The sequence below is a fragment of the Antennarius striatus genome, chromosome 18 (genome assembly GCF_040054535.1).
Source record: "Antennarius striatus isolate MH-2024 chromosome 18, ASM4005453v1, whole genome shotgun sequence".
NCBI classification, from domain to species: Eukaryota; Metazoa; Chordata; class Actinopteri; order Lophiiformes; family Antennariidae; genus Antennarius; species Antennarius striatus.
The window spans coordinates 9,898,030-9,923,849 of record NC_090793.1 but is presented as its reverse complement, the minus strand read 5'-3'; the positions used below and the strand labels follow the sequence as shown (position 1 = coordinate 9,923,849).

The following is a 25,820-nucleotide window of genomic DNA, read 5'->3' as shown; positions in this document are numbered from 1 at the left end:
GAGCATAGAATTAGAAAAAAGAGTCATGGAAATTATATGTCGGAAATAATACATTGATTTAAGTGCTGCAGTAACTCATTCAATGGTGGATAAAAACCCATTGTGTGAGGCTTATATTCATATATTGCACCAATAAACCATTACACACACTCAACTGAACCAGATTTTGTTGGAAATGACTCCCCTTGTACAGCTGCACCTGACAAGCAGTGTTGCAGCTAAAGGATGAGGATAACTGCATTTGCATAATTCTGTATTCCCACAATGGTTTGTTTGACATTGTCCCTGTGCCCTCTCTGGTGGAGAATGGGTGTACGCCTCCCCAGGCACTCTGGCTCTACATCACCTTGCAAAAGATATGGGGACGTCTAATCTTGTGTAACTAATGATTTAAAAAGAAGGAAGACCAGGAAAAACATCCTGCTATAATTGTTCTTATCTTGTTGGATGTTTTATTCCATTCCTGAAGGGATTAATTAGGCAGCCTAAGAGTCATACACTGCTAAATGCAGCCTCTTAGTAAAACACACAGTACCTTCAACTGACTTCATGCTATCACACTACAAATAAGTCATACAGCTACGTCCTACTTCAGTGACTGTAATGATTTAGAGGAGCATATTGAAATTAATTTTCAAAAACCATGACTTCAGAAACAACATACTGTGTATAAATCATATCTCAATGTACAACAATGAACAAACAACTGCTGTAATGAAACGTTGATTAGAACAGAAGAAACGAGGCAAATAACATGAAGAGGCGTTTTTGTCTCACTTGAGCATATAAGGAACTTCCAAATGCAACTCGGTATGACACAAGAGACATCAACAGACACAAACTGCTGCCTCCAAAATGTCCAAACTATTGAATAAAATTCTCAAACAGCCTAAAATAAAACTAGACCAGTGTATTTTTCATGTCTGTTTTGAAGGAAAAATACAGAAACAGTTGAGGCGTTATCAAGGTTCAAAGTACCGGCACAAAAGAATTCGTATGTACTAGTCAACACAACAACTAAAAATATCATGGTTACCTGCGCGGTGAACGGTTGTGTCAACAGAACAGCAAAAAGACGCCACTTTCAAATAAATCCACTATGGAATTAATAACAACTAGAGTTTTTATTATGATATGCTTGAAAACAAGCATAACATAAGGAGGATCCTGTGCTTTCGGTGTATTTCGCTGAACAAAGACAAGTTATTTAAGTTGTTCCTGTTAATTGTAGTTCAGGTCAATAGCAAAGCTGAGAAGAAGTTCAAATTGAAAAAAAAAGAAGAAGCATTGTTTAAAATACCAAAAGGCACCTCTTCAGCACATGAGAGATGTGTACATAAAATTTTAACAAAACATTATCAATAAGCTTATGAATTATTCCCCCAAAACCCTCATCTTAGTCAAATCCTACTCACAGAGCAAAAATAAATTTATCTTGTAACATTAGTAACACAAAAACAATTTAGTTGACATTCCTAAATAACAGGTACCACTTGAATACTTGGTTGTTGTATGTAGAAAATTTTGTGAAAATTATAAAACATTTTTTAGTCTTGCTCCAGAAAAAAATATAAGCCAGATGGACAGAATCAAGGAACCCGTTTTTACATTACAAGATTATTCTCAGTTAAAGGGGATTACTATTCTATACCATTATATTCACCACAGGAGGTGGTTCTTCCCGATTTTTGCTTGTGATACTTACATCTTACTGTTAATACTTCTCTTTCTTAATTAATATCTAGTGATATACTAGTTTTAAAGTGTGACATTGTACTTTTACTTACATAAAATAAAAAAGGTGTAATATTTCATCTACCACTTCTCTGACTGCATCAGAGTTATGATTTTTATTTCTTTATCATTTTTAAGGCATGTGACCTCAAACCTTATGAAGCAGCACTTCAACCAGCATCATTACACTATATTAAAGATACATCTAATGACATAGAAGACATTTCAATATCCTTCACTGATCTGAGAAAATATATTAAAAACAACTGTGAGCCGTGTGCCCCTAGGGTCCACTTATCAGAAGTCCAATAACAGTTAGCCTCTGCTAATGCAGAGGCTTATCAATGTGCTAGTGTGTCACACTGTCTCCCAAACCACCAGCCAGTTACCTCATCCTTCAGTGTTATGCTTTACACCTAATGAACCATCAGAGATGGTCACAGTAGTGCAGATATGGGATTAATTTAGTTTCTGTTGTAAACAAACTGATGTTATTACAGGAAAATCAATGTCCTTCTTGTTCGCTGGGGCTGGACAGGGTGTTTGCACATCTGCTGTCATAATACAACTGCTGACCTTGCTGTCACAGAGTGAGCCAGAGAGAGAGTGATGCTGCAGCAAAACAGCCGACAGTGTTGTTTATCAAAGCTTTATCAAGCCTCTCTGCTCCCACAGATGTGTGACATCAGACTGTGGGTCAGTTAGCCAACCGGGGTGTACTCCAGCAGAGAGAAAAACCCCCATCAAATTAATAGGGTATGATGGATGTTGTCAGAGCATGAAAGCATTTATAGATAAAGATTCCAGCCAGGAGTTAAAGACATGAAGTGTTGTCTTTAAGTAAAAGATTTCCTTGAGAATTCAACCTCTTCTAAATAAATATAGAAAATCTCATTGCCGACCTCCTGATATTCACATTTGATCAACTCCCAGTACCACTAAAGGGACAATAGGCTGCCTCAATGACCTTTTGACCTTTTACGGAGTATAAGTTCACTAAAAGACTGGTGGGGGAATAGGAAAAGAAGCCACCCTGTTTTGCACTGATATTTTGCCCCTCACTAGCCAAACAGTGTGGAAACCCAAAGTCTGATATAGCTGCTCTTTTGTGAGTCCTTGAAAAAAGAGATGTCAGCTGAAGCCATGTCAATAAAACCTATTTACAAAATGATGTATACTGATAACCATAATCAAAGGAAATAGTAATTTAATTAGTAATGTGCAGAAAAAAATGGACAGTGCTTTATTTGTGAAACAGACTAAATAACAATTTACTTCAGTTATTTGTCAGCCATAAAATAGGAATTGTAAACGACCCTCCCCATAGCTCATTTATTCAACAATTCTATATCAAAGACATATTTTGCTTTGTTTTACCAGCACGAGAGCCAAAAAGTGTTTGAGAAGGAAAAAAGAGATGCTCTGCAGAAGGTGGGAGGAAACGAAGATACAAATGGCACAAAACTTACCTCCTTAAATGACTGATCAGATCTGTAGTTTTAATTAAAGTGCAGTTTTCTTCTTGAACTGAATTTTCAAATAGATTCAAGTATTTTTCAGTCTATCAGTACATCTTTAAACGTGGTAACTTTAAGTTTTTTTATACAATTATATATATACACACACACACACACACACACACACACACACACAGACACACACACACACACAGTATATCAGCTATATAGTTCGCATTGCAAAGAGATTTTCATATTAAAAAATCTTAAATTACACACACACACAAACACATAAATAGCTATAGATTCATGTTTTATGCACAAATTATCTCTGAAATAACATATACACCGCTCATTAAAAGAAATATTCTTAATGTACGTCTTTATGTATCGATAAATTTAATTAGATGGGAATTGATCAAATGCTTTAGTAGCATTACCATGAGAAAATTCTGTATCAAATCTGATACACTCGGCTATAAACGGTTACATTAAAAAAAAATAGTGAATTTTGGAGTCATAAACCTTTGACAAATGGGATATTATTGGATGAATGATGCAGAAATGTGCAGTAGATTGGCACCGCAGTATGGATCCACTGCTGAATCCTTTTAATAGTCCACGGACCACAGCTTTGGCAACCTTTGAGCGCCTGCTGTTGAAATAAACCTTTCCTTTCTCTTCTCACAGCTTTACTGCTGGCGGAAACGAGTCCTCCTCCGGCCGTGCGAGACAGACAGACGGACAGACACACCAGAGACACCCCCGCATAGTTTCCGTCAGCCGGATGACGTCTCCACCTCTCAGCCCGTGTGCAGTGTGACGTAGCGGGCTGTAGTGGAACCTCTAGCTGCATCTTGTTGACGGACCGCCAGGCTTTTCCAGTACTGAGAAGACCACTGACGAGACGGGACGGACTCCTCACGGCATTCAGGCAAGTGTTGGATGAATTTAAAGACCAAGGGGGGACATTAGCGTTTTTATATAGCATGCGTGTTTTGTTGTGTTGATGGCATACCAGGTGTTGGACGATTAGCGGCGGAATTAACTGTTTGGTAGCAGGACTGGGGAGCGAAGCTAACCGGGTTTAGCCTGCTGTGTCCCTCTCTGCCTGCTATTAGCCTGTCGTCAGTTCGCGCTGTCGGTTCTCCTGGTCATCCAGCGCGACTGTGTTCTGCTACAACATTGTTATATGTTCTTCATGTTCGCCCTAACAGGCGCTGCTGGGTGAGCCCATGGGGGGTGGGTGGGTGGGGGGGAATTGCTACTATCGCTCTTGTTACCGGGACGACGGGGGTTAAATTAGCCTATGGGTAATCTTGAGCACTGGGTAAGCCTGCTCCATAGCCCGTCGTGTCTGTTAAACTGCCCCGGGGTAAACTGGGTGTAGCGCTGATAACACACGAAATCAACACAAGGCGAACGTTCACAGATAGCTGACATTGTTTCACCGAACGTCTGACAAATGCACGTTGTTGGGGTTTTTTTTGTTTTTGTTTTGTTCCCCTACTTGTTTGTTGTCATAGTATTCTCGCTGTAAAATAACCTAACGCATAAATCGCGAATTTAATTAAACTCGTTCAGTGGAGTCTGACTTTGGGTTGTGCTAAATGTGGCTCCGTAAGTGTGTGTTTGACACACTGCCCAGCCGCGGCGGTGAACCCCGCTGTGCTCTCACCCAGTCTGTGCGTAATGCTGGACCGCGATGTGCCTCCCCAGACCAGACAGTGAATGTCATTATCAGCGCTGTCTGCATACCAGTGCCGTCGTGGCGATCCAACAGAGGAGGGAGGCGAGGTGCAGTTGTTACCCGACTGCAAAGGAAAGGAGGAGGAGGAGGAGGAGGGGTGGAAGTAGGGGTTCCAGGAGAGCCAGAGCCGTAACAAACACGGCGTCCTTACAGCAGCGAAAAACCACACTGCAATTGCAGGTGACGCTAGGAGATAAGGCACTTCGCCATGAATGGCTACGGGGGTTGTTAAACGAAGCAATGCGGGTTTCCGAAGCGATCCGGTTGAAGGTTTTCCCTAACCAGCTGCCTCCCACAAATAGCGTTGCTCGCTTGATCTGATTTGGTCGTTTTCTCGCCATTTTCGATGTTAAAAACGAACAATAACACCAACCAGCTGAAGAGACGAGCGTGAGGTTTGCAACGCTGCAGCGTTTAAGGGAGTGGGGGGGGAAGAAGAAGAAAAAAAAAACACACACCAGGCGATTGAGGAATTTGCAGAAACATGCAAATTTATTCACTGCGGTCCGAACACGCCTTTTTTTTTTGTCTACCTGAAAATCCGATATTATATTTCTTTTTTGTAGATTTATACCTGACATGCATTTCACGAAAACACCAGAGCGCAAACGTAAACGCAGAGGTCACATTTTCGCTCTCAATCCGCCTCTCACAGTGTCATACTGCAGTATTTGTAGTCAACAATGTGTTGTAAATTGAGTATATTCGCTAAGCGGTGCTTTCCTACTACATTAGATGTAATGATTCGTTAAGAACTGACAGTAGAAAAAGGGGGGGAGGACACTTTTCCACGCAGCTCTACGTCAAGCTGTGAAACGACTGAGAGGAGGGGCCGACTGCTGTTAAGGCTTTTATCAATTGTTTTTCATGGAGCTGATGGGGTCAGCAGGGTAAGCAGAACAGGGGGAAGGCACAGTATGGCTGGAAAGGGCACTTTCATTTGCTAAGTGAAAATTTTTTTTGACCATTGTATCAGCCTGTCATTAACAGTGTAATGGGAAAAGAGTAGGGAAGGTGGAAAAATTTGTTTGGCTTGTTGTGTCTAGTCAACTGGTTTCACTTGTTAAAATTTTCATTTGGTGCTGGGAAATTTGGTGAAAACCCAAATGTAAGTTTGTCTTGGGATTCAGTTACCTGGGCAGATAACGCCTTGTATTTGTGTGAAGTATGGTAATGACCATTTGGTTTTAATGCCAGTACAAACAGCCGTTGACCTCTTCAGCCTCCAACCAGGAAAGCAGCCATAAAATACAATACCTCGTGATTTTTTTCTTGGTCCAAAACATTTTATAAGACATTGTGTAATGTGTTTACCCCTGTACAAAAATAATGATTGGATATAGAGTTTAGATGCGGCAGAATTGTTTTTCCCATTTTTTTCTGTGTTTTCTAAATTGCTGCTCTTTCTCCATGTACAGGAGCTGGATCATATTCAAAACATAGAAAACCTTGCTCTCCATCATGCATTTGGCCAACTACAAGCAGATTTGTGACATCTGAACGAGGCGAAAAGAGACTCAGAGGAATACAAGAACACAACCAGTAGAGAGAAACAACGGTACCACAGTCCACTGACATGGCCAGCACTCAGACCAGTTTGAAAACACCTTTCAAAGACTTACCGTCGTTCAAGGGCAACATGAAGCGACTCTACAGGGAGCGACTAGAAGATGCACCCATCAAGAAACGAGTCATGGCGGAGATCAAGCTTAAGCGCCGCAGCATAGATTCCTCCCCCAAAACTCCAAAAGTGAAGAGGGAGCAGATCGAGGATCTCCGCCATGAGTCAGAAATGAATGTGGAGGGCCGGGCTGAACTGCATATAGTGGGCTCGGCCAAAGCCCTGGATCTGAGCCCTGGGCTAAAACACACACTTGCCCAGTTTACCCTCAGCAGCCAGAGCTCCCTCGGGGGCCCAGCCGCCTTTTCAGCCCGCACAGGCCACGAGCATTCCCCAGCTGGCATGCCCCCTCTTCCCTCCCCTCCTGTTCTTGGCGGAGGCCCTCTGCTGGTTCCATGTGACAGCTCCACTGAGCTCACCCACTCCCTGCTGGAAGGAGAGTCCATCTCCTGCTTCGTCGTTGGGGGAGAGAAGCGACTTTGCCTGCCCCAGGTGCTCAACTCTGTACTGCGTGACTTCTCACTGCAACAGATCAACACTGTGTGTGACGAGCTGTACGTTTACTGCTCGCGATGTGATGCTGAGCAGCTGCACATCCTCAAGGTGCTGGGCATTCTACCGTTCAATGCACCTTCCTGTGGCCTCATTACGCTGACAGATGCCCAACGATTGTGCAATGCTCTCCTGCGTCCTGGGGCAGCTTTACCTGCTGACCCCAATGGTAAGCTATCGACCCAGGGCCTGCTGAAGGAGAGCGAAGCCAGCTTCCAGGTGGAACATCAGTGTCTGGGGAAGTGCCAGGGTCTCTTTGTGCCCCAGTTCTACACCCAGTCTGAGGCACCCTGCATCCAGTGTGTTGAGTGCCAATTGCTCTTTTCGCCACAGAAGTTTGTCATGCATTCACACAAGTCACCTGATAAGAGAACCTGCCACTGGGGCTTTGACTCAGCCAAATGGCCCTGCTACCTTCAGCTTGCCAGGAAGTACCAAGACACACCTGAGGAGCCAAAGCTGAAGCAGCTGCTGGATGAAGTTAAAGAGAAATTCCACTACAAGTTAAAGAAGACTCTAGGCAAAGTAAGTTCACATCTGAATCCAATAAAATGTCATTCATGTACAATCTTGAATGCAAACCAATTAAAACCTATTGAATCTCTTGCATAATGGATTTTTAAAGCCTTCTGAAGTAGCTTGTTTATTATCTCCCTTTTCTACAGTTGTCTATCCCTGTATTGTAGTGTTTTCTTAAACCAGCGTTGAACTTTTCTGTGAGAGAGGCCTGGGACAGGTGACGACATCTGCCTGGCAATGTCTGATCAGATGAGGTTAGACCAGCTGGCCACAGCTGAAGGGAAGTGCATTATTTGTCCCCTCAGGTCACCGGGAGGTCACTGAATATGTCGTTGAACAAAAGGGTATTTTAGGTGGCAAAGGGAGTGTTTCTTTTACTCCCATAGTTAAACAGCAAGTGAATTGTTCTGATGGAAAAATTATTTACTAGTTTGCTCAGTGTGATTAGAATTTTTTTTTTCGCACATTCCTATACAAATCTAGGGAATGGAAGAAAAAAATGTGACTCAATGCTTGACATGATGAAGATATCTGAGAATTATTTTTTTGAATGCTTTCGAGAAGTTCTGCAACTGCGACAACATATGGTTGCATTTTAAAGATAACCTAAAAGTAAAGTATGAGACTTAATCTCATTGTAATTAAAAAGCTTATTATTGACTTTCTTACCTCCTGGCAGACCTGAATTTTATTTCTGATTTTGTTTTTCTCATTTTTGTATTTAAAAAAAACCATGCCTATATACATTGTAAACCAAAAGCGCAACAAGCTCATTGAGTCAGCATTCAGAGGGGAAAAGCTCTAGATTGTTTCTATGCCAATGACTGGTTTATGTCTCATGACCTCTCTGTCCAGAGTGGCCTGGCCTTTTTGTATTCTGTTGTGGTTAAAAGTGTGATTGCTTTTGTCTGTTTGGTCCGGTTAGTTGACTCAAACCTGCCATCTCAGAGGGATTTTCAGATATAGAACATTCCACCTTAAGCCACATTTAAACACATTTGAACAGAAAAGGGTGTGTGCAGCATAACCTGAGAGGACTGTTTTTTATTAGGAAGTGCCTTCATTTTTGCCTGGTTAACTTGGTATTTAATTAAGTGGAAATTCTGTCTTGGCCATCGTCCTGAGAGTATTCCTGTCTTGCAGCTGTCATCCTCCTCTTCCTCTGCCTTGGTTTTAGGTGTGCATCTTGGATGATGTAGTGATTCCTCTTAAAGGCACAGTCTTTTTAATTCCATAACATATGCATCATCAGGCACACACAAAACAGCACTGAACACAGACCACATTTGTAAAACACATTATTATTCAATGTGGATGATGTGGCTTAGAATATTTTGCCCATGTGTAAGTGTCAAGAGACATTGCCAAATAAATCATAGGTAATGAATTGTGAACTGGAGGCTTGTATGACACATCGTCACCTCTCTTTGTCTTGCACTTTGCCAATTTTTATGGCAAAGTGGTTTACCAAAGTTTCAGTTGCAGTTTTCTCTCTGTGAGGTGATTTCCCTGACTGTTTTTTTTTTTCATTTTGCTGTTTCTTTTTTAATCTGGTTCCTGTTCTTTGATGGCAACAGCTAGATTTAGCTGGATTTTTGTTCTTTTTTGTAAGGGTTTGCCCTGATTAAAAACATTGCTAAATAAAATGTCAAAGTTATAATGGTTTATGTTGACCGACAAACAAAATCACAAATTGCCATTTCCTGGAAAGACAGTGTTCCCCTCAGGAAGCAGGTGAATTTGGCATGACGACAGGACGCCACTCCACTTCCCCAACAAAGCGGATGTGAGGGTGTACGAAGGTCAGCAGCCAGAGAGCGAGGTGACCTTGTAGTGTGCTGCTTCAGTTAGTCGGGACACTGGTTTCACCTTTAAGCCCATCCACTCTGTTTATTCATGAGGGTGTATTGGCGTAACTAAAGTTTGTGTGCCTGAACAGGAAGTGAGGCAGACGGACATGTCTCTCATCCTCGAGGCTCTCAGTGTTCGGCCGCCTCCACTGTGCTGGCTGTGTGACTCATTCTTTCCATATCCCAGTGGATTTTAGTGGAAAGCAAGCCAGGCAGCTTGCTTCTTAGAAAGATGGCTTGCGTCTGTGTGTTGGTCTGACCTCGACTGCAGACCCTGTTCCCAGTGGTCTTTCTTTACATACAGTGTCAATGTGCACATTTACAAGTGGTTCATAGTTTAATCAGAGTGTTCTGGGAACTCTAAAAGGGAAGAGAGGCAAACAAGGGAGCCTTCTGGATGTTTTTTTTCCTCAGTCTCTCCAAAATCCCCTGGTCCCATATCCTGTTCAGAGTGTTTGGTTTGAGAAGGGTGCAGTAAAAAACTCCAGGACTTGCTCTCTATAAATGGTGCTTTGTGCCTTATGGCACTTCTGCCCTGTCTACTGGTCCCTGCTGTGTAAATAGCTTGCTAGACAGACGCCAACAGCAGACATCAGTAAGCTGATGCTTAATCACTAAATTTATGTAAATATCTGGCAGACAATGACTTCCTTTTGCCGTCAGTAGTCGTGACAGACACATGTACTTTCCATTAACACAAGATCCTGTGTCATCAGTTGTTTAACAACAGGACATAACAAACTTGTGTTAACTCTTCTTTTTTAATTTGAGCTATGTATTTACATAGCATGTGACGTCATCAGACAGACTCATGTAAAGCAGTGTGTTACAGCCCACATCTAATTTACAAAATCCCAAGGGTGCTCTCACTAGGTCAAAATATGTTTTAACATACATAGATATACTATCTTTGATGAAATATAAATTAATTTTTGTTATGTGCTCATTGGCTTGATATTGTATTTCAAAGTAAGAAACAGGGTGATATGATGCATGCATATAAATGCACTAACTATTTTGCCTCATCCTTGTTTGTTGCATTGAGCTGGCCAAGTCAGAAGTGTCAGACTGAGAGAACAGCCGCCTTCTGCCTGTCTGTCTGCCTGGCTAGTGGCTGCGGCACAGACGGCAGACAGCTGCAGCTCTCCAGCTTCCTTTCTTTGCTATTTAGAAACCAGTGATCATTACCTCAGACCAGTGCAGCTGCACTCTCTGGCTGTCAGTCATTTTCTTGGGTTGAACCTTACTGGATATTGGCAGCTGTTCTAATCACCAACAGTACAGCCTTGCCTTTGCTATCTCTTCCTCGTCTTTCTCCCACTCCCTCTATCTTGACCTTCATGTTCAACATAACCCTCTTGTTTTTCATGTTCTTATCCATCTCAACCACAAGACTTCTGTCCACACATCACTTTACCATTTTCTGTTCAATTTCCAACCCAGTATGCAGCCATTCCTCCTTGGCCCCAGACATTGAACAGTAACAAAATAAGCAGGTAAATGACCCAATAAGTCTCCAATAAGTCAATTGTTATATAAGCAGTAAGACCACTTGTGTCTGTCTCCGAGCCGGATGAGAGGAAAGTCAGTTGATATTGATCGGGTGTCCGTCCATGATGTATATGTTGGGATGTCGGGTGACACAGACACTGTTGAAGTGGAGATCTACTGAAAGGGAAGGAGGAGGCGACGGCAGAAGTGTACAATGAGGACACTCAGTCAAAAGTCAAACAAGCTGCAGCTGGAGTTGCATAAGTTCCTGTCTGTGTTCAGGCAATTGAACCAGTCTCACAAGCCAAATTCAACTCTGCCTTTACCTTTGGCTGCTTTCTTTTTTGTAACTCATTCAGACAGCCACACATAAGTACATAGTCAGACACAAAAAGGCTACCTGTGGTCAGAAAACACCCCAAGGGAGGGCTCTGGAGATATTGACAAATGGACAGAAAAGACAAGAATAGTATAAAATAAAAAAGATGTAAGACTGGTGCCAGGAACAAACTGCTCTACTTTCCGGTGTCTTCCATCCAACAGGTTTTCTTTACAGCCATAAGGTTGTTAAAGGGGCCCTTCTTTCCCCTGAGTTGAAAATTAACCTCCCCAAGACTAAGCTAAACCACAAATCTAGCCCGGAACAACCCTCTTGGTTGGCCAATCACATGCCGGCCAGGTCACGTTTCCTGAGCTTATAGTCTCTCCTTCGCCTCCCAACACACCCTTGGAAGGCTATGCACATATTTGTATGTCTGTGTCTATGTCTAAGCATTTTCCAAGTAACAATTACCCCATTACTGAGAATACACAGCAGGTTCTTTGAAAACTGGCTGAGAATAACTTCCAGTCTGCCAGATCTTTTTTTGGGGGGGGGGGTTTGAGTGGAACTGACATGATCCTTGTGTACAACAGACTGGGCCTTGGATAATGTTTGCTGCCTGTTATAAAGGGCTAAAAGGGGCCCCACACGGTAGGAGGGGCTGAGCCAAGGGGCCTCTGGCATGTCACCATCAGGTCAGTGCCAGTATCACAGCTCTATAACAGCGTTGCAGCTCACTAGTGGAACATCAAAGTCATTACTTTTCAGGCCTTTAGGTTAAATAGATCAGAATGTTGGATTTGTTTTTTCAGAACCAACATTTGGTCAAAGGTCTCAGTAAAGCTTCAGTTCAGCACCTTGCTCATCTTGTGTACTACAATTCCATGTTTAAAACTTGCCATTGGTTCAGGGTGCACCAGTTATTCATTCATTCATAGTCATTCTTGTGTGCATTACTTTAATTACTAGCGGGAACACATGGAAATTCAACGATAACACAATAACATCAGACTTCATACCAAACATATGAAAATAAATGTATTGGTATTATAAACCAAGTGCACCCAAAGTAGTCAAAAATCAATGTGGTGATGTAACGACTTGGCCCGCCCAGCGCAATCCATGATTTGCACTGGGTGGGCCAAGTCATTACGTCACCATAGATGAATGTTAGCAGGCTAACTGGAGACAGAAAGCTAACTAATCGTGAGATTGGGAAAGGAGCTAACGTTAAAGGAAAAGGCACCTTTCAAAAGAGCAAGTGGAAAATAAATTTTTCGAGAAATGAAAGTTCTGTTAGCTGACTACATGAACAGAACTGTATGTAGTTACTTAAAGAGCATTTTTGTCAGATGCCCGAGGAGCGTTTTGGATATTACTTTTTTTTTTTTGGATATTACAGCGATTATCCCATTTCAAACAGAAACCAAAACTGGACAGACTGTTCGTGCTAGCCAGCTAGTTTCACTCAGAAATTGTTGCTGTTTTCTATGTCGTTCCTGTTGTTTGGACTTTCTGCCCCAAAAACATGAAAATTGTTGGAACAGTTATGACACTCTAAAATTACGTTAACTGGGAAGTCCATGTTAGTGATGGGCAGATGAAGCTCCATGAAGCATTGAAGTTTTTCATCCCAATTGGTTCACTGCGGTTCGAAGCTTCATGAGGCTTCATTTGCTCTAGTACGACATCTACTGGATGCTAAAACATTAGTTGGCATGAGTTTGAAGTGTGTGGCATTGTGCGGAAAACCTGTGAATAAAAATGTCAGCAAAATAAGGATATACTCAAAACATGTGTCATTTAGTGATGGCAGTACACTGTGTGTGTGTGTGTGTGTGTGTGTGTGTGTGTGTGTGTGTGTGTGTGTGTGTGTGTGTGTGTGTGTGTGTGTGTGTGTGTGTGTGTGTGTGTGTGTGTAAAATGATGATTTGGACATGACGAAAATGAAAATACAATAAACATGTACAGTGAGGGGAGGGTGGTTGGGGTTGGGGTATGGACAATGATTGTGCTTTTCTAAGTGATTATGCTTGGGTCTTATCATTGGTTTTTATTTAAAAACAGCATTTTTGTTCACTGTAGCAGGTCTTAGGTTGGGGTTTTTTTGGACAATATTTCCCCCAGAAAATGCCCGCCTTATATTGCTGTCAAAACTTGCAACACAAACCGAATCACTACCTGAATCAGGCCATGTCCACACGAAATCGCATAAGTGTGTTGATCAACACGTTTATGAGCATAACAACTCCAAGACCGGGGCATGTGGAAATTCACGTCGTTCCTCCTGCAGGAAGACCTCCATCACAGAGTTCTCCCACCAGCAGGCAGCGCATCCCGGTCTGACCCAGAACTGGCATTGGAGTCTTTGGCGAGGAACGTGAGTGAATGAATAAATATATAAACTTTATGACTCATAAAGAAAGAAATAGACAAGCAAATATCCAACTGTCAAGCATGTTTATCAACGCGTCTTTGAGCTGTTATATGTCAGAAAATAGCTTTTAACTCTGTACATTCTGTGTGTGCATGTAGACACGGGTCACATACACTAACGTCACAGCGGTTTTTGTTGCAGAGAGACGCCCCCCGGATAGAAAAAGTTTCGGTGAAACTTGTGAAGTTTTGTGAAGTTTTTCAAAAAACTTAACTTTGGCCAGCCTTTTCGTCCTGGATATCCTCATTGTCGTGTGGATGAAAGGCGTAACCGCAACAAAAAGCCTCGCTGGCCGATGCCTTACGCTATATTGTTCATGTGATTCCTTCTGGCAGGTGCGTGCTTGGTTGGGCATCGTGATTGGTTGGGTGCTTGATTGACAGGTAGTGGGTGGAGTTAAAAAGCATGACAATGTGAGGTTTTCAAGTGAGCTTATTCAAATATATAGGTGGGGAGTTATGCAGTTTTTCCAGTAATGTATTACAGTATTCTATTATTGTTGCTTATGAGATAAATATTTTTTTTAAAAATTCTCCTCCACAGCCTTTCTGGTGGATAGTCTGAGTGGCAGTTTCTCACCTCAGTGGTAGCCTGTTCTTTCTGTTGTTTTAAAAAGTCATCGACTCTTTCCTCTGCTCACCACTAGATGAAAACCGTGCTTCTATGAGATTAATTTGAGCATTAATAAAGTGTTGATACAGTGGAGACTGCCACACATCTGGCAATAGCAATAGACTAAACACCTTTGCTGAGCCCATCCCAACCAAATATCCTGGATTCAGAAGAGATCTAAACTTAAAGCCTGTTTTGCATGTTCAGTGTGCTCTAGCTCCACACCCTCAGACCATCAGACCACTTTGCTGCTTCAGGAAAGTTAGCTTGAAAGTAAAATAGAGGGGGATGTCGGGTTCAAATGAGACTGTAAGAACGCATATGGGATTACAATCCCATATGTGGGGAAACAAGGCTCACTAGTCTGTGTGGATTGTTTTGCATGAGTCCAGAATAATGAGTCTTGGTATTAATTAATCGGTGTGTTGATGAGTAGATTAACGACCCCACTGTCTGGTCTCCCTTGGAGACAGTCAGATGAGCAGGCTGTGTATGTTTTGGGGGCAGGGAGTTGGACACGAGGGATGTATACTGTAAAGGGCTGTGGGGGGCTACCATCCTGTTTGTGTTGCATGTAAGCAAAAAGACTAGGTTTGTATTTGAAAGGCGCTCCTGTGTCGCCTTCCTTCCTGGTGGGAACCTTGATTAATGAGGATATAAATGGATATAGTCTATGGTGTCTTTCGTAGGGGCACCATATAAACAGCAAACATACAACATGTAGGCACTAAGGCCATGTCCACACGGTTCTGGATCTTTTCGAAAACCCAACTTTTTTCACCCTTCATAGAAAAAGATTTGCATCCACACAACAGGGTTTTCAAAAAAATCTCCATCCACACATAACGGCATAAGTGCGTTGATCAACACATGTATAAGTAGAACAACTCCGGAGAACGACATGACCTCCATCACAGAGTTCTCCCACCAGCAAGCAGTGCGTCCTGGTCTGACCCAGAACTGGCGTTGGCGTCTTTGGCGAGGAATGTGAATGAATGAATAAATAAATATATAAACTTTATGACTCATAAATAAAGAAACTGATGGACAAATATTCAAGTGTCAAGCATGCCTATCAACACGTCTTTGACATGGAGCTCTTATACGTCAAAAAATAGCCAGTTTTAACTCTGTCCATTCTGTTTGTATACGTAGACACATGGATAGAAAAAGTTGTGGATACAGGATCCACACAGCAACACAGACCCGGCGTTTTCAAAAAACTTCACTTTGGCCAGCATTTTCAAAAAGTTGCATATTCATCCCGGATATCTGTGTTGTCGTGTGGATGGAAGTCGTAACGGCAACAAATACACTTGCATTTTTGAAAAGATCCAGCATGGTGTGCCTAAGGCCCCATCCACACGATGACGGACTTTTGCGAAAACCAACTTTTTAAAACGCGGGCAAGACGTAAGTGTTTTTAAAAAGTTGCGGATACACTGTCCACACGACAACGTAGACCCAGCGTTTAAAAAAAAAATACACCTAGGCCAGCGTTTTCAAAAAGTTGCGTTTTCGTTCTGGATATCTGCGTTGTCGTGTGGACGGAAGGCGTAAACGCAACAAAAAAGTTGCATTTTCAAAAATTTCCAGCATCGTGTGGACAGGGCCTTAATTGTTGCCTTCATATGTACATACCCTTTCCAAAAAATTAGAATATCGTGGAAAAGTTGTTACATTTCCATAATTCCATTCAGAAAGTTAAACTTTCATATATTATAGATTCATGGCCCACAATTTTAACAATTTCAGGTATTTATTTGTGTATTTTTACATAATTTTGGCTTCCAGCTCTTAAAATCCTCAAAAACAGGATTTCAAAAAATTAGAATAGTGTCAAGAAATCACCATTTATTTCTCAGTTTTTGCAGAAAAGAAAGAAAAAAATCAAACAAAATATGGCACTTTCAAAACGATATATCAAATCATCAATACTTGGTTGGGAATCACTTTGCCTTAATCACTGCCTTGATGCGATGTGGCATTGAGGCAATCAGCCTGTGGCATTGCATAGGAGTTATGGAAGCCCAGATTTCTTTGATGCTTGCTGTCAGCTCTTCTTTGTTGTTGGGTCTGGTGCCCCTCATTTTCCTCTTGAGAATACCCCGTAAATTCTCAATGGGGTTTAGGTCCAGCGAGTTGGCTGTCCAGTCAAGCACTGTGATAGCATGAGCATCAAACCAGGTTTTGGTGCTTCTGGCAGTATGGGCAGGGGCCAGGTCCTGCTGGAAGATGAAATCTGCATCTCCATACAGATCCTCAGCAGAAGGAATCATGAAGTTCTCCAAAACATTCTGGTAGACTGTTGCGGTGACCTTGGATTTAAGAAAGCAGAGTTTACCAACACCTGCACTGGACATTGCACCCCAAATCATGACTGACTGTGGACATTTCACACTGGACCTCAAGCAGCTTGGGTTCTGTTCCTCACCAGTCTTCCTCCAGACCCTTGGACCTTGATTCCCAAATGACAGGCACATTTTACTTTTATCGGAAAAGAGGACCTTGGACCACTGGCCAACAGTCCAGTCCTTCTTCTCCTTGGCCCAGTTGAGCCGCTTCCTACGTTGGCTCTGGTTCAGACGTGGTTTGACCCGAGGAACCCGATAGTTGTAGCCCATCTCCCGTATGCGTCTGAACGTGGTGGTTTGTGAAGCTGTGACTCCTGCCTCAGTCCACTCTTCCTGGATCTCTGCCAGATTCTTGAATCTTCTCTGTTTGAGAATCCGCTGAAGCCCACGGTCATCTCTTTTGCTCGAGCATCTTCTGCCACATTTTCCCTTCCACTAGACTTTCCATTGATATGCTTGGACACAGGACTCGGTGAACAACCAGCCTCCTTAGCTATGAACTTTTGAGGTTTCCACATCCTATGGAGGGTATCAATGATGGTCTTCTAGGCAGCTGTCATGTCTGCAGTCTACCTCATATTGAACCGAACTGAGACAATTGAACCAAACCAAAGCAATTAATAACACCTGGTGAAACCTGTGCATGTGCTTTGAGTTTAGTGGATGATTGGTGTGTGACACTCAGTTTAAAACATTCATGTCCTGATGATTTCTTCACAGTATTCTAATTTTTTGAAATCCTGTTTTCATGGGTTTTATGAGCTGGACGACAAAATTATGTAAAAATAAACAAATAAATACCTGAAGTTGTTTAAATTGTGGGCCATGAAGCTATAATATATGAAAGTTTAACTTTCTGAATGGAATTATGGAAATTAAACAACTTTTCCACGATATTCTAATTTTTTGGAAAGGGTCTGTATATAATGCACACCAAAGGACTCAAGTTGATGGCTGGTAGGGTCAGTGAAATTTAATAACGTTGAACTACAAGCTAGACTGCTGTACTGGGAAACGGCATTGCCCTGAGCTAATGAAGGTGTGTTAATGAAGGTGAAATAAGTGACATTTTGTGTTTTTGATGGGACTCTCTTCTGTCTGCCTCAGTCTTCCAGTTCTAAGACAAATGCTCTTGTGTGTATATCATTGATATTACCATCTGCAGTTACGCTGCTCATGGGAATCATGTCTCTTTGGTCTGTCTTAGGGCAGACACACACACATACAAACATGGTCTTTGCCTCATATCCCTCCGCGATTGAGATGGTTCATCAAGGAGACTGCTTCCCCCTTTTCGATCCTGAACAGTCCGACTGCACCTCCTGACAGCACAAACAGTAGCAGTAGCAGACAATGCTTTGGGTTCCTGACCTCCATGTGTACTGTAATAGATTATCTGATGATTTAACTTTTTGTGTATTTTTATTCTAGTATGCTTCAGCCATTGAAGTCTTATTGAGAGTTGTGTTTGTTGCATTTTCGTGTGCGAATGATGTGGAGCATCTGGCACTGGTTCTCCTTCCTAAGATGTCCAGCTCTTATTTCTGGCTTCACTGTTAGTCATAATGAAACAGTCTTGCTGCTGGGGCAACCTGGCCTCCATGAAGTGTTATTGCCCTTGACTTTATGCTTTGAAGAGTAAAGCATTACTTTGTGGTTTGTAATCTGGGTTAATTTTAACCAGTTCCTATGACGAGTCCACTTTGCTATGTCAGACACTGCATTTGTCATCGCCAGCATAATTTAATGGATGAAATGCATCCTCCTTCCAGATGATGCCATATGTACTGTAGTTTTAACTCATATAGATGGAAGAAATCCAGCCTACTGCCAAGAGAAATATTTTATTTCTTCTGCTTTGGCAACCAAACTGTCTATTTTCTATTCTGTGAATTGTGCCTCATAAAAAAATTAAAGTAAAAATTTTAACATTTAAATTCACTCAAATTGTTGTCCTATTCTCTGCAGTGGTGAATGGCAGGAAGCTGGATTGTGGCTCAAATGTGATATGAACATATAGTATGTCAATGTGATGACTTTCTAATGTAGGATCGATGTCCCATTCGCATATATAAATACACACAGTAGCATAGAATGTTGTTTAGATGACACATGCCATGATTAAAGGAAGTCAAAGGGTCGAATACTTCCAGTAATGCAGCCAGACACACGTAACAAAACCACCGCCAGACACGTCTTCCTTGCGCCACTGTGCCAACCCCATCCTGCAGTGTGAGTCATGAGGTTCCATCAACGCTCCAGTCTGCTCCTCACACACCAGCGTCACTGTGGAGCCAGGACAAAGATTTATCACTGTCCCAATCTCTCACAGTCTGTTTGATCTGCACCCAGGTGTGTTCACTTAGAGCTCTGACTCAACTATGATGATATTTGTCAAATCCCGACACAGTTTCATGGGCTGTAGGACCCAGACATGGATTGTATTAACAATGTGGACTATGGATTCACTTGTCGAGAGAATAAGAGACGGGGAGAGAGCCCGCCCAAGGGGCTTGAACAGTGAAGACAAGCTGACAAGGCAGAGTTGAGCAACGGAGTCTTCAGACAAGCTTTTGCATGTAATATGAATGAAGCTGGAGCTCCCTGCCAAAAATTCAGAGGACATGAGGTCTGCTTTAGATTGAACTGTCTTTCTCTCCCTGTGTTGGTCTTACATCTTACCCAGCTGGGTGTTTTGTCCGGGTGGAGAGTTCTTTTTATAGAGGTGCATCTCTATCCTCATTTCTCCATGCTCTTTCTGTCCTCTGGCCTTGTTGCAGATGGTGTTGCCCAACAAAGCGTTAACATTTACTGCAGTATTCCACTCTACATCAGAGAAGCCTCTTGTGCTGAAGTAAACAAACCACCGATCGATGTAAGACCACATACGAAGGCCATAAAAAAAAAAAAGATTCAGACAGAGGCATCTCCAGCTCTCCCAACACGTTAACCATAATGCCCTGTTGTCTTTTAAGAAGATCTGCATAATTTAATTCAATTAAAGATTAAAGTTAAAGTTTAAAGTCCACTTTTATCATCCCCAGTGGGGAAATTATCTTTACACTCTCTTGAACATGATTATATATGAGTTAGACAGCACATACAATGTTGTGTACAGGCCCCTGAAACAAACACAGCATACTAGGGGCCTGTAGGTATGCAGTTAGTAGAACATCAAACAGTACAGGGGAGGGAGAATGACGGGTCGGGACCTTGGGGTGCACCCCAAATGAGCAGCTTGTAGGGGGGACAGCGCCTTGCTCAAGGGCGACTTGGCAGTGACCGGGAGGTAAGCTGACACATCCCACTGTCGGAGCGGGAATCAAACCGCCGATGTCTGATCATAAGGCGTCCACTCTACCACTGAGCTAATGCCCACATTTGATGTCCACATTCAACCAGTAAATATTTACTGTTTTAGTGCCAGATTTCTGTAAGTCATTTCCTTTAATCGACACATTAATTCTTCCATTACAAACAAACAAGTTTTTAAATTCTGTCTAATATATTGCAAGGACAGGGTTGGTCAGTGTCTCCATTTTGTGCTTTCTCTCGGTAGTGATAGCTGTGCATTGCTGGCTTGCTGACAGTCTCTCTCGGCTTTCAGTCTGCTTAGCAACGCTCGTACTCTCTGCTGCAGCTCTCTCACTCCCCTCCATCTCCCAGCACTCGGAGTCGTTTCATCCATTCGAATTGAGGGCCAAGTTACCTTATATAGAAAAGCAGGAGGCCAATTTGTGTTATGGTGATTGAAGAGTGTGTGTGAGTTTCTCTCCCTAATTGTGGATTTGAACCGGTAACCCTCCTACAAACAGTGCTCACACAGTTAGGCTCTCTTGAGACTCTTTTTATTTTTATAGATGATGGTTCTCTCTCTCTCTCTCTCTCTCTCTCTCTCTCTCTCTCTCTCTCTCTCTCTCTCACTCTCTCTTTAAACACGCTTTTGTGTCCCATAATTTAACCACAGCTAGGTCTTGGAAGTTGCTGAATAGACGTGATGTGAGTGTGGCACCTTAGCGCATTTATTCACTCTATTTTTTCTTTTTTGCTCATATGTTCACGTTTCAGTTACCTACATTTACATCGTGGTTACGTTTGGTAGTTTGTAGGGCGTTTGACGACACTAGGAGGGAAAATGGTAGCCTCGAGATGAACAACCAAAGAGGAAGAAGCACTCGAAAAGCTCACTTGTGAGCATGGGATAAGGCTCACACCGACTGTCAGCTGCTCAGTGAGGGAGGTGTGTTTAGTGGTGGGAGAGAACGTCTGATAGGACAGCGATAAGATAGGCTCCCAAATGGACAAAGGAATGGTGATATTTGTAGATGAAATTGAAAAACTGCATCAGGTAGTTGTGAGCAGGGTGGTGATTAAGGGCACCTTCACCCCTGTCCTCCCCCTGGCTACCCCTGCTAGAAAGACGATCATATCGAACGCACCACCGGACGTCAGCAACAAGGTCCTAGAGAGGGAGCTGTCGTGACATGGTCGGCTCCTGGGTCGTATAAAAACGTTCCCGGTCGGTGGTACCAGAGACCCACACCAAGATTTGTACGCCTTACGGAGACAGGTTATGATGATTCGTAATCGGATCAATGAAGAGCTGAACATCAGGTTTAGTTTTAAAATTAATTACAATGAGATTTATGTCACCACTGCAACCATGAAATGAAATGTTTTCTGTGTGTGTGTGTGGGGGGGGGGCATCTCATCTGTCACTGTCTGGAGGAGGGGGATGAGCACTGGCCATTGGCTGCCATGGGGTGAGCGGCTGCGACTGCAGTGGAGCGGACGACCGAGGCCGCTGCGCTGCCAGCTGCTGTGGTAGCCGCGGAGCCGGTGGTTGCAGCTTCTTACGCGGCTGTGGCGGCCTCCGGTGCTGCGGCCTGGGCCCTGTAGCGGCGGCCTTGTGGTTTTCCGACCCCACTCACCACACCACACCACAACAACCCCACCCACCCCGTCTCCCCCCACCCCAATCAAAGTCGAAATTTTTTTTCCTGACCTCAACATGTTTCTGTTTAGTGTCAGTTTTTATTTAAAAAAATCCAGAAGGAAGTGACCAACCACTTTTTACGAACAAAGAGGTTTTTAATTTGAAGAAACTAATGACAAAAGTTAAAAAAAAAAAAGCATGATTATGGAGAAAGATTAGTTTTTTGGATTTTGTCTTTGTCCGAAAGAACTGTTTTAAGTACATTGAATGTAAATGGAGTAGGTGACATGGAGACAAGAGCATCTGTTTTTTTCTCTGATAAATGTTAAAAGGTTAGAAATTTTTTTTCAGGAAACACACAGTATTGTTGAAAATCCATTGTTTATGTTGTTTTTACGTGAATCTCTTTTGGATTTTGTGTCAACGTGATTATATTGTAATTCCCTCTCCGTGGATGTAGCTCAGTGGTAGGTCGAATGTATGCTGCCCCAGGTTCAATCCCTGGTATCTGCAGCCTTGTTGTCCAGTCTCAGGCGCGAATTATGCAGAGGGTTGTGGCAGGAAGAGCATCTGGCGTACAAAACTTTGCCAAACAAATATGAGCGTTCATCTAAAATGGAAAAAGAAATACAGGCACACACACAAACCCCTACATATATGCACGCACTGTCTTAGAGGAAGCTCAAATGATCAACAGTCATGCACAGACAATGCAAGAGCCCACTGGTCAGTGCGTCTTTCTGGGAGACTGGAGTGTGTCTACTTGTGTCGGAGTGTGTATTCATGTGTGACAGTCTGTGTGCAGTGAACTTCGTCATCTTCATCATCCTCCTACACTACAGTTTGGTTTAGCAGTTTGATGGGATTGTGTGTGTGTGTATGTGTGTGTGAGTGTGTCTGTGTCTGTGTGTCTGTTGTGCTGGAGATGGTAAGCTGCAGGCAGTATGTTCTGGAATGCATACATGAATTCTAAATGTCCTTCTTACTACTGTACAGGTGGACACACATTAAGATAATATTGCTGGGTTTTAGCAGGTCACTGAATACATGTTGTATTTGTGGTAATAAAATCTGTGGAGCCTCAAGTTGAAAGTCTGATTGTGTATCTGCTGTTGATGAAGAGCAACATCATCTAAAACAACTACTTACGTTCAAGCAGGAGTTTCACTTCACTTCATTTGCTTCACTAAGTAACAATTTTGTCAGGCGTTATTGATCAATTCATCAATTCAATGTCCTTACAAAGTTACCCGAGTACAAAGCAATGCTTTATGTTTTTTTTCTTTTTCTGACAAGCAAATGAGGGAAGGAATTTTTACCGCATTAACAAATTTGAAGCCAACAAAAAGTTTTGTAGTTATTTGAACATGACGAATGACTAATGATCAGAGCTGTGTTGGCCCAACTGCAAAATTGATTATCACCTACTGTCTCCATGATAATGACAGCTAGATGCACAGTATTAGTCATTTAGCCAGAGAAGCATTTTAGCACAACAGCTGACTAACAATGAAAGTAGGCTGCCTTGAGTTGTGTCAATTTTGCTTTTTCATCCTGGCCATCAACAATGAGCTTCCTCCTACAGGAAAACTGCTCATATTCCTGTAATCTGTTCCTTCTGGTTGTCATAATAATGATTTGCAGCATGTTTATTATTCACAAATACCTACTGTCTAATAAACTTTATCTGTGTGATGCAGAGGTCATGTTTTCCAGTCTGCAAGTGTATTCTAGTCGGACAATTAGGTAACATTATTACAACTCTCCTCATGTAAAGGGAATATACGCTGAAGCAGCCGCCTGGGATTTGACTGTGAAACGTGAGAAATGGAGGAGGAAGAGGAAAGGGAGAGAGTAGAGGAGATTAATAGAAAAATTGATCGAGAGAGCTTGGCGAGACAATGTGAATTATCACAGAGAAGTACTGGAGCTGCTTTCCAGATTGAACTGTTACCAGTGCTAAGTGCTGCAGACAGTGGGCAGAAGATGATGCATTTATCATTGGGAGAGTCCTCACTTTTTCTTTCTATTAATCACTCCATTTCTCCCATAGACCCTACTGGGTCCCATCAGCCCTGTCTGTCAGGGCTGCGCTTGGTGGATTGTAAAATGGCTGACTGGGGTTGTAGGTGTGGAGGAAGGAGCTTGATGTGTTGATGTCTCTGTGACGTGGGTGTGATGACTGTCTAGACAGAGGGCACACGTTATGCAAAAATGTGCCTCAGGCATCAAGCCACGGCAGTTCAAAGATGAACCTGTCCTTATCTCCCTGTCTGTCTGTCTGTCTGTCTTTGTGAGAGTGAGTGTGTTTGTGTGTGTGTGTGTGTGTGTGTGTGTGTGTGTGTGTGTGTGTGTGTGTGTGTGTGTGTGTGTGTGTGTGTGTGTGTGTGTGTGTATACACACGGCTGCCCATGCATTTGTGACTCCAGCATGACGAGTCTGGCTGATACTTACCTCTGTGCATGTCTGGTTATGTTCTTGCTTTTAGTGTTTAGAAAGAGGGAGGAACAGGTGTACGAGGTGTGTGTGTGAGGGGGGGGGGGCAAACAGTCTGTTTTTCATCTGTTTATTCTCTCAGTGACCTGTTTGTCTAATTGTTCACCTCTCAAACCTGTCCTCATGTGTTCCCTGCTCCGTTTTATTACTTCTTATCTCTTTGCCCTAGACTTAATCAAAAGAAAACAAGAGTCGAACGATCATCTTGACACACGATATAAGAAATCTGATCTTTAATCTGCCTTCTAGGGCAAGAGAGAGATCAAATGCTTTGAGTAGGAGGTAGGAAATGATTATTATACACAGTACTGCCACCATTGTTACATTATGAACAAGCATACAAAGACGCATTCACAGCAGATAACATGTAGACCAACAAAACCCCAGTTATCATATTTGACAGCATTGTCTTAGAGAGTGTCTACCAAACAAAAAACTGTATTCTTTTAATGCCCACTTTCCTGTAAGGGTTCCCCTGCGAGATGTTATTGATCTGGCTGATGAAACAAAGTGCGACTTGCAGTCAATGGATAAATAGCTTATTGGATTAAGACCGCCATGTAAAGACCAGCATTTAAACACAATTTCCGAACATCAGCTCAAACATATAATTAATCGTTATAGGGAAAAACTGATACCGATGAGCCATTAATGACTTTCTGCTACAAGCAGGTGACTCCGCTATCTTGCTTTCACAAGGTTCAGTCCAGGAAGTATAAATGTCTGCAAGCTTGAAGCTGGATGTTTGTCACAATTGAGGTTGTAGTCAAACAGGATGTGGTCTAGAAACAGACAGGGCGTGACCATCTTGTTGAGATCTGTGTGTTCCTCCTTTCCTCCCTCACTGTCTGGGTCAGATTAAAAACAGGCAACCAAATAAAGACTGTTTACTTCCTCCTGAGAAATGAAAAAAGAGAATGACATGCCTTACTCCATCTGTTTCTGCTGCCCGCCACCCCCTCCTGCCTCCAGATTGCCAGGCTCTTGAATGGCTCCGAGTGGGAGGAGGAGGAAGAAGAGGGAGGGTGGGTGGCACAGCTATGTTTTGTTTGTGTTAACTCTCTGTGCACTTATGGGAAAAATTTTGGCATTTGCATGCATTCCTTTTAAGAGGGCTGATTTCCAGGTTTCACCAGGCAGCTGGGCTCCAACTGTTTTTGTTTTAGGGCACAGAAGGGATTTTGATTTTACAATTACGGCATACATTTTTATGTATAATAATGATAAATAATTCTAATGATAGAATTACTATACAGTGCGCCCTCACGCTCGTGACTTCACCTCATCACAGATTTTTGGTAGGCAGTCACATGATACCCTACGCGCATTCTATTGGCTGACGGCATCCAGAAGTGCGCTCGGTTCCGTGAGTCTCGGACTTACGTGAGACACAAAAGTGCTTTAAACAGTCGATAATAGTATGGGAAAAGGTAATGCAGATAGAAGGTGGTTTAATATCAGTATGGGGGAGGTCATTAACGTTTAAAATACCGTATATAATAAGAAAAATAGTTTGTCGCTCTATCGCAGAATTCATTAATCGCATGTGGTTCCTGGAACGTATTAACCGCAAAGAACTAGGGGTGCACTGTTAGAATATACTGTAATAACACACATTTCGTTACACACCGATACGTACTGCTGCTCAGGGAAGAAGGTCGGGCAAATGTTCACACACTTTTAATGTTG

At 42.5% G+C, this 25,820-nt stretch overlaps 1 protein-coding gene across 1 annotated transcript in view; it reads left to right on the top strand.

The window, feature by feature from the left end:
- The first annotated feature begins 3,529 nt into the window (after positions 1-3,529).
- The window catches only part of skila (SKI-like proto-oncogene a), a 39,174-nt gene continuing 16,883 nt past the window's right edge, over positions 3,530-25,820 (top strand). The window contains exons 1-2 of the mRNA XM_068340350.1: positions 3,530-4,125; positions 6,360-7,639. Of these exons, the coding sequence (XP_068196451.1) occupies positions 6,518-7,639 (1,122 nt within the window). The 5' untranslated portion in view covers positions 3,530-4,125; positions 6,360-6,517. The remainder of the gene's footprint in view (positions 4,126-6,359; positions 7,640-25,820) is intronic.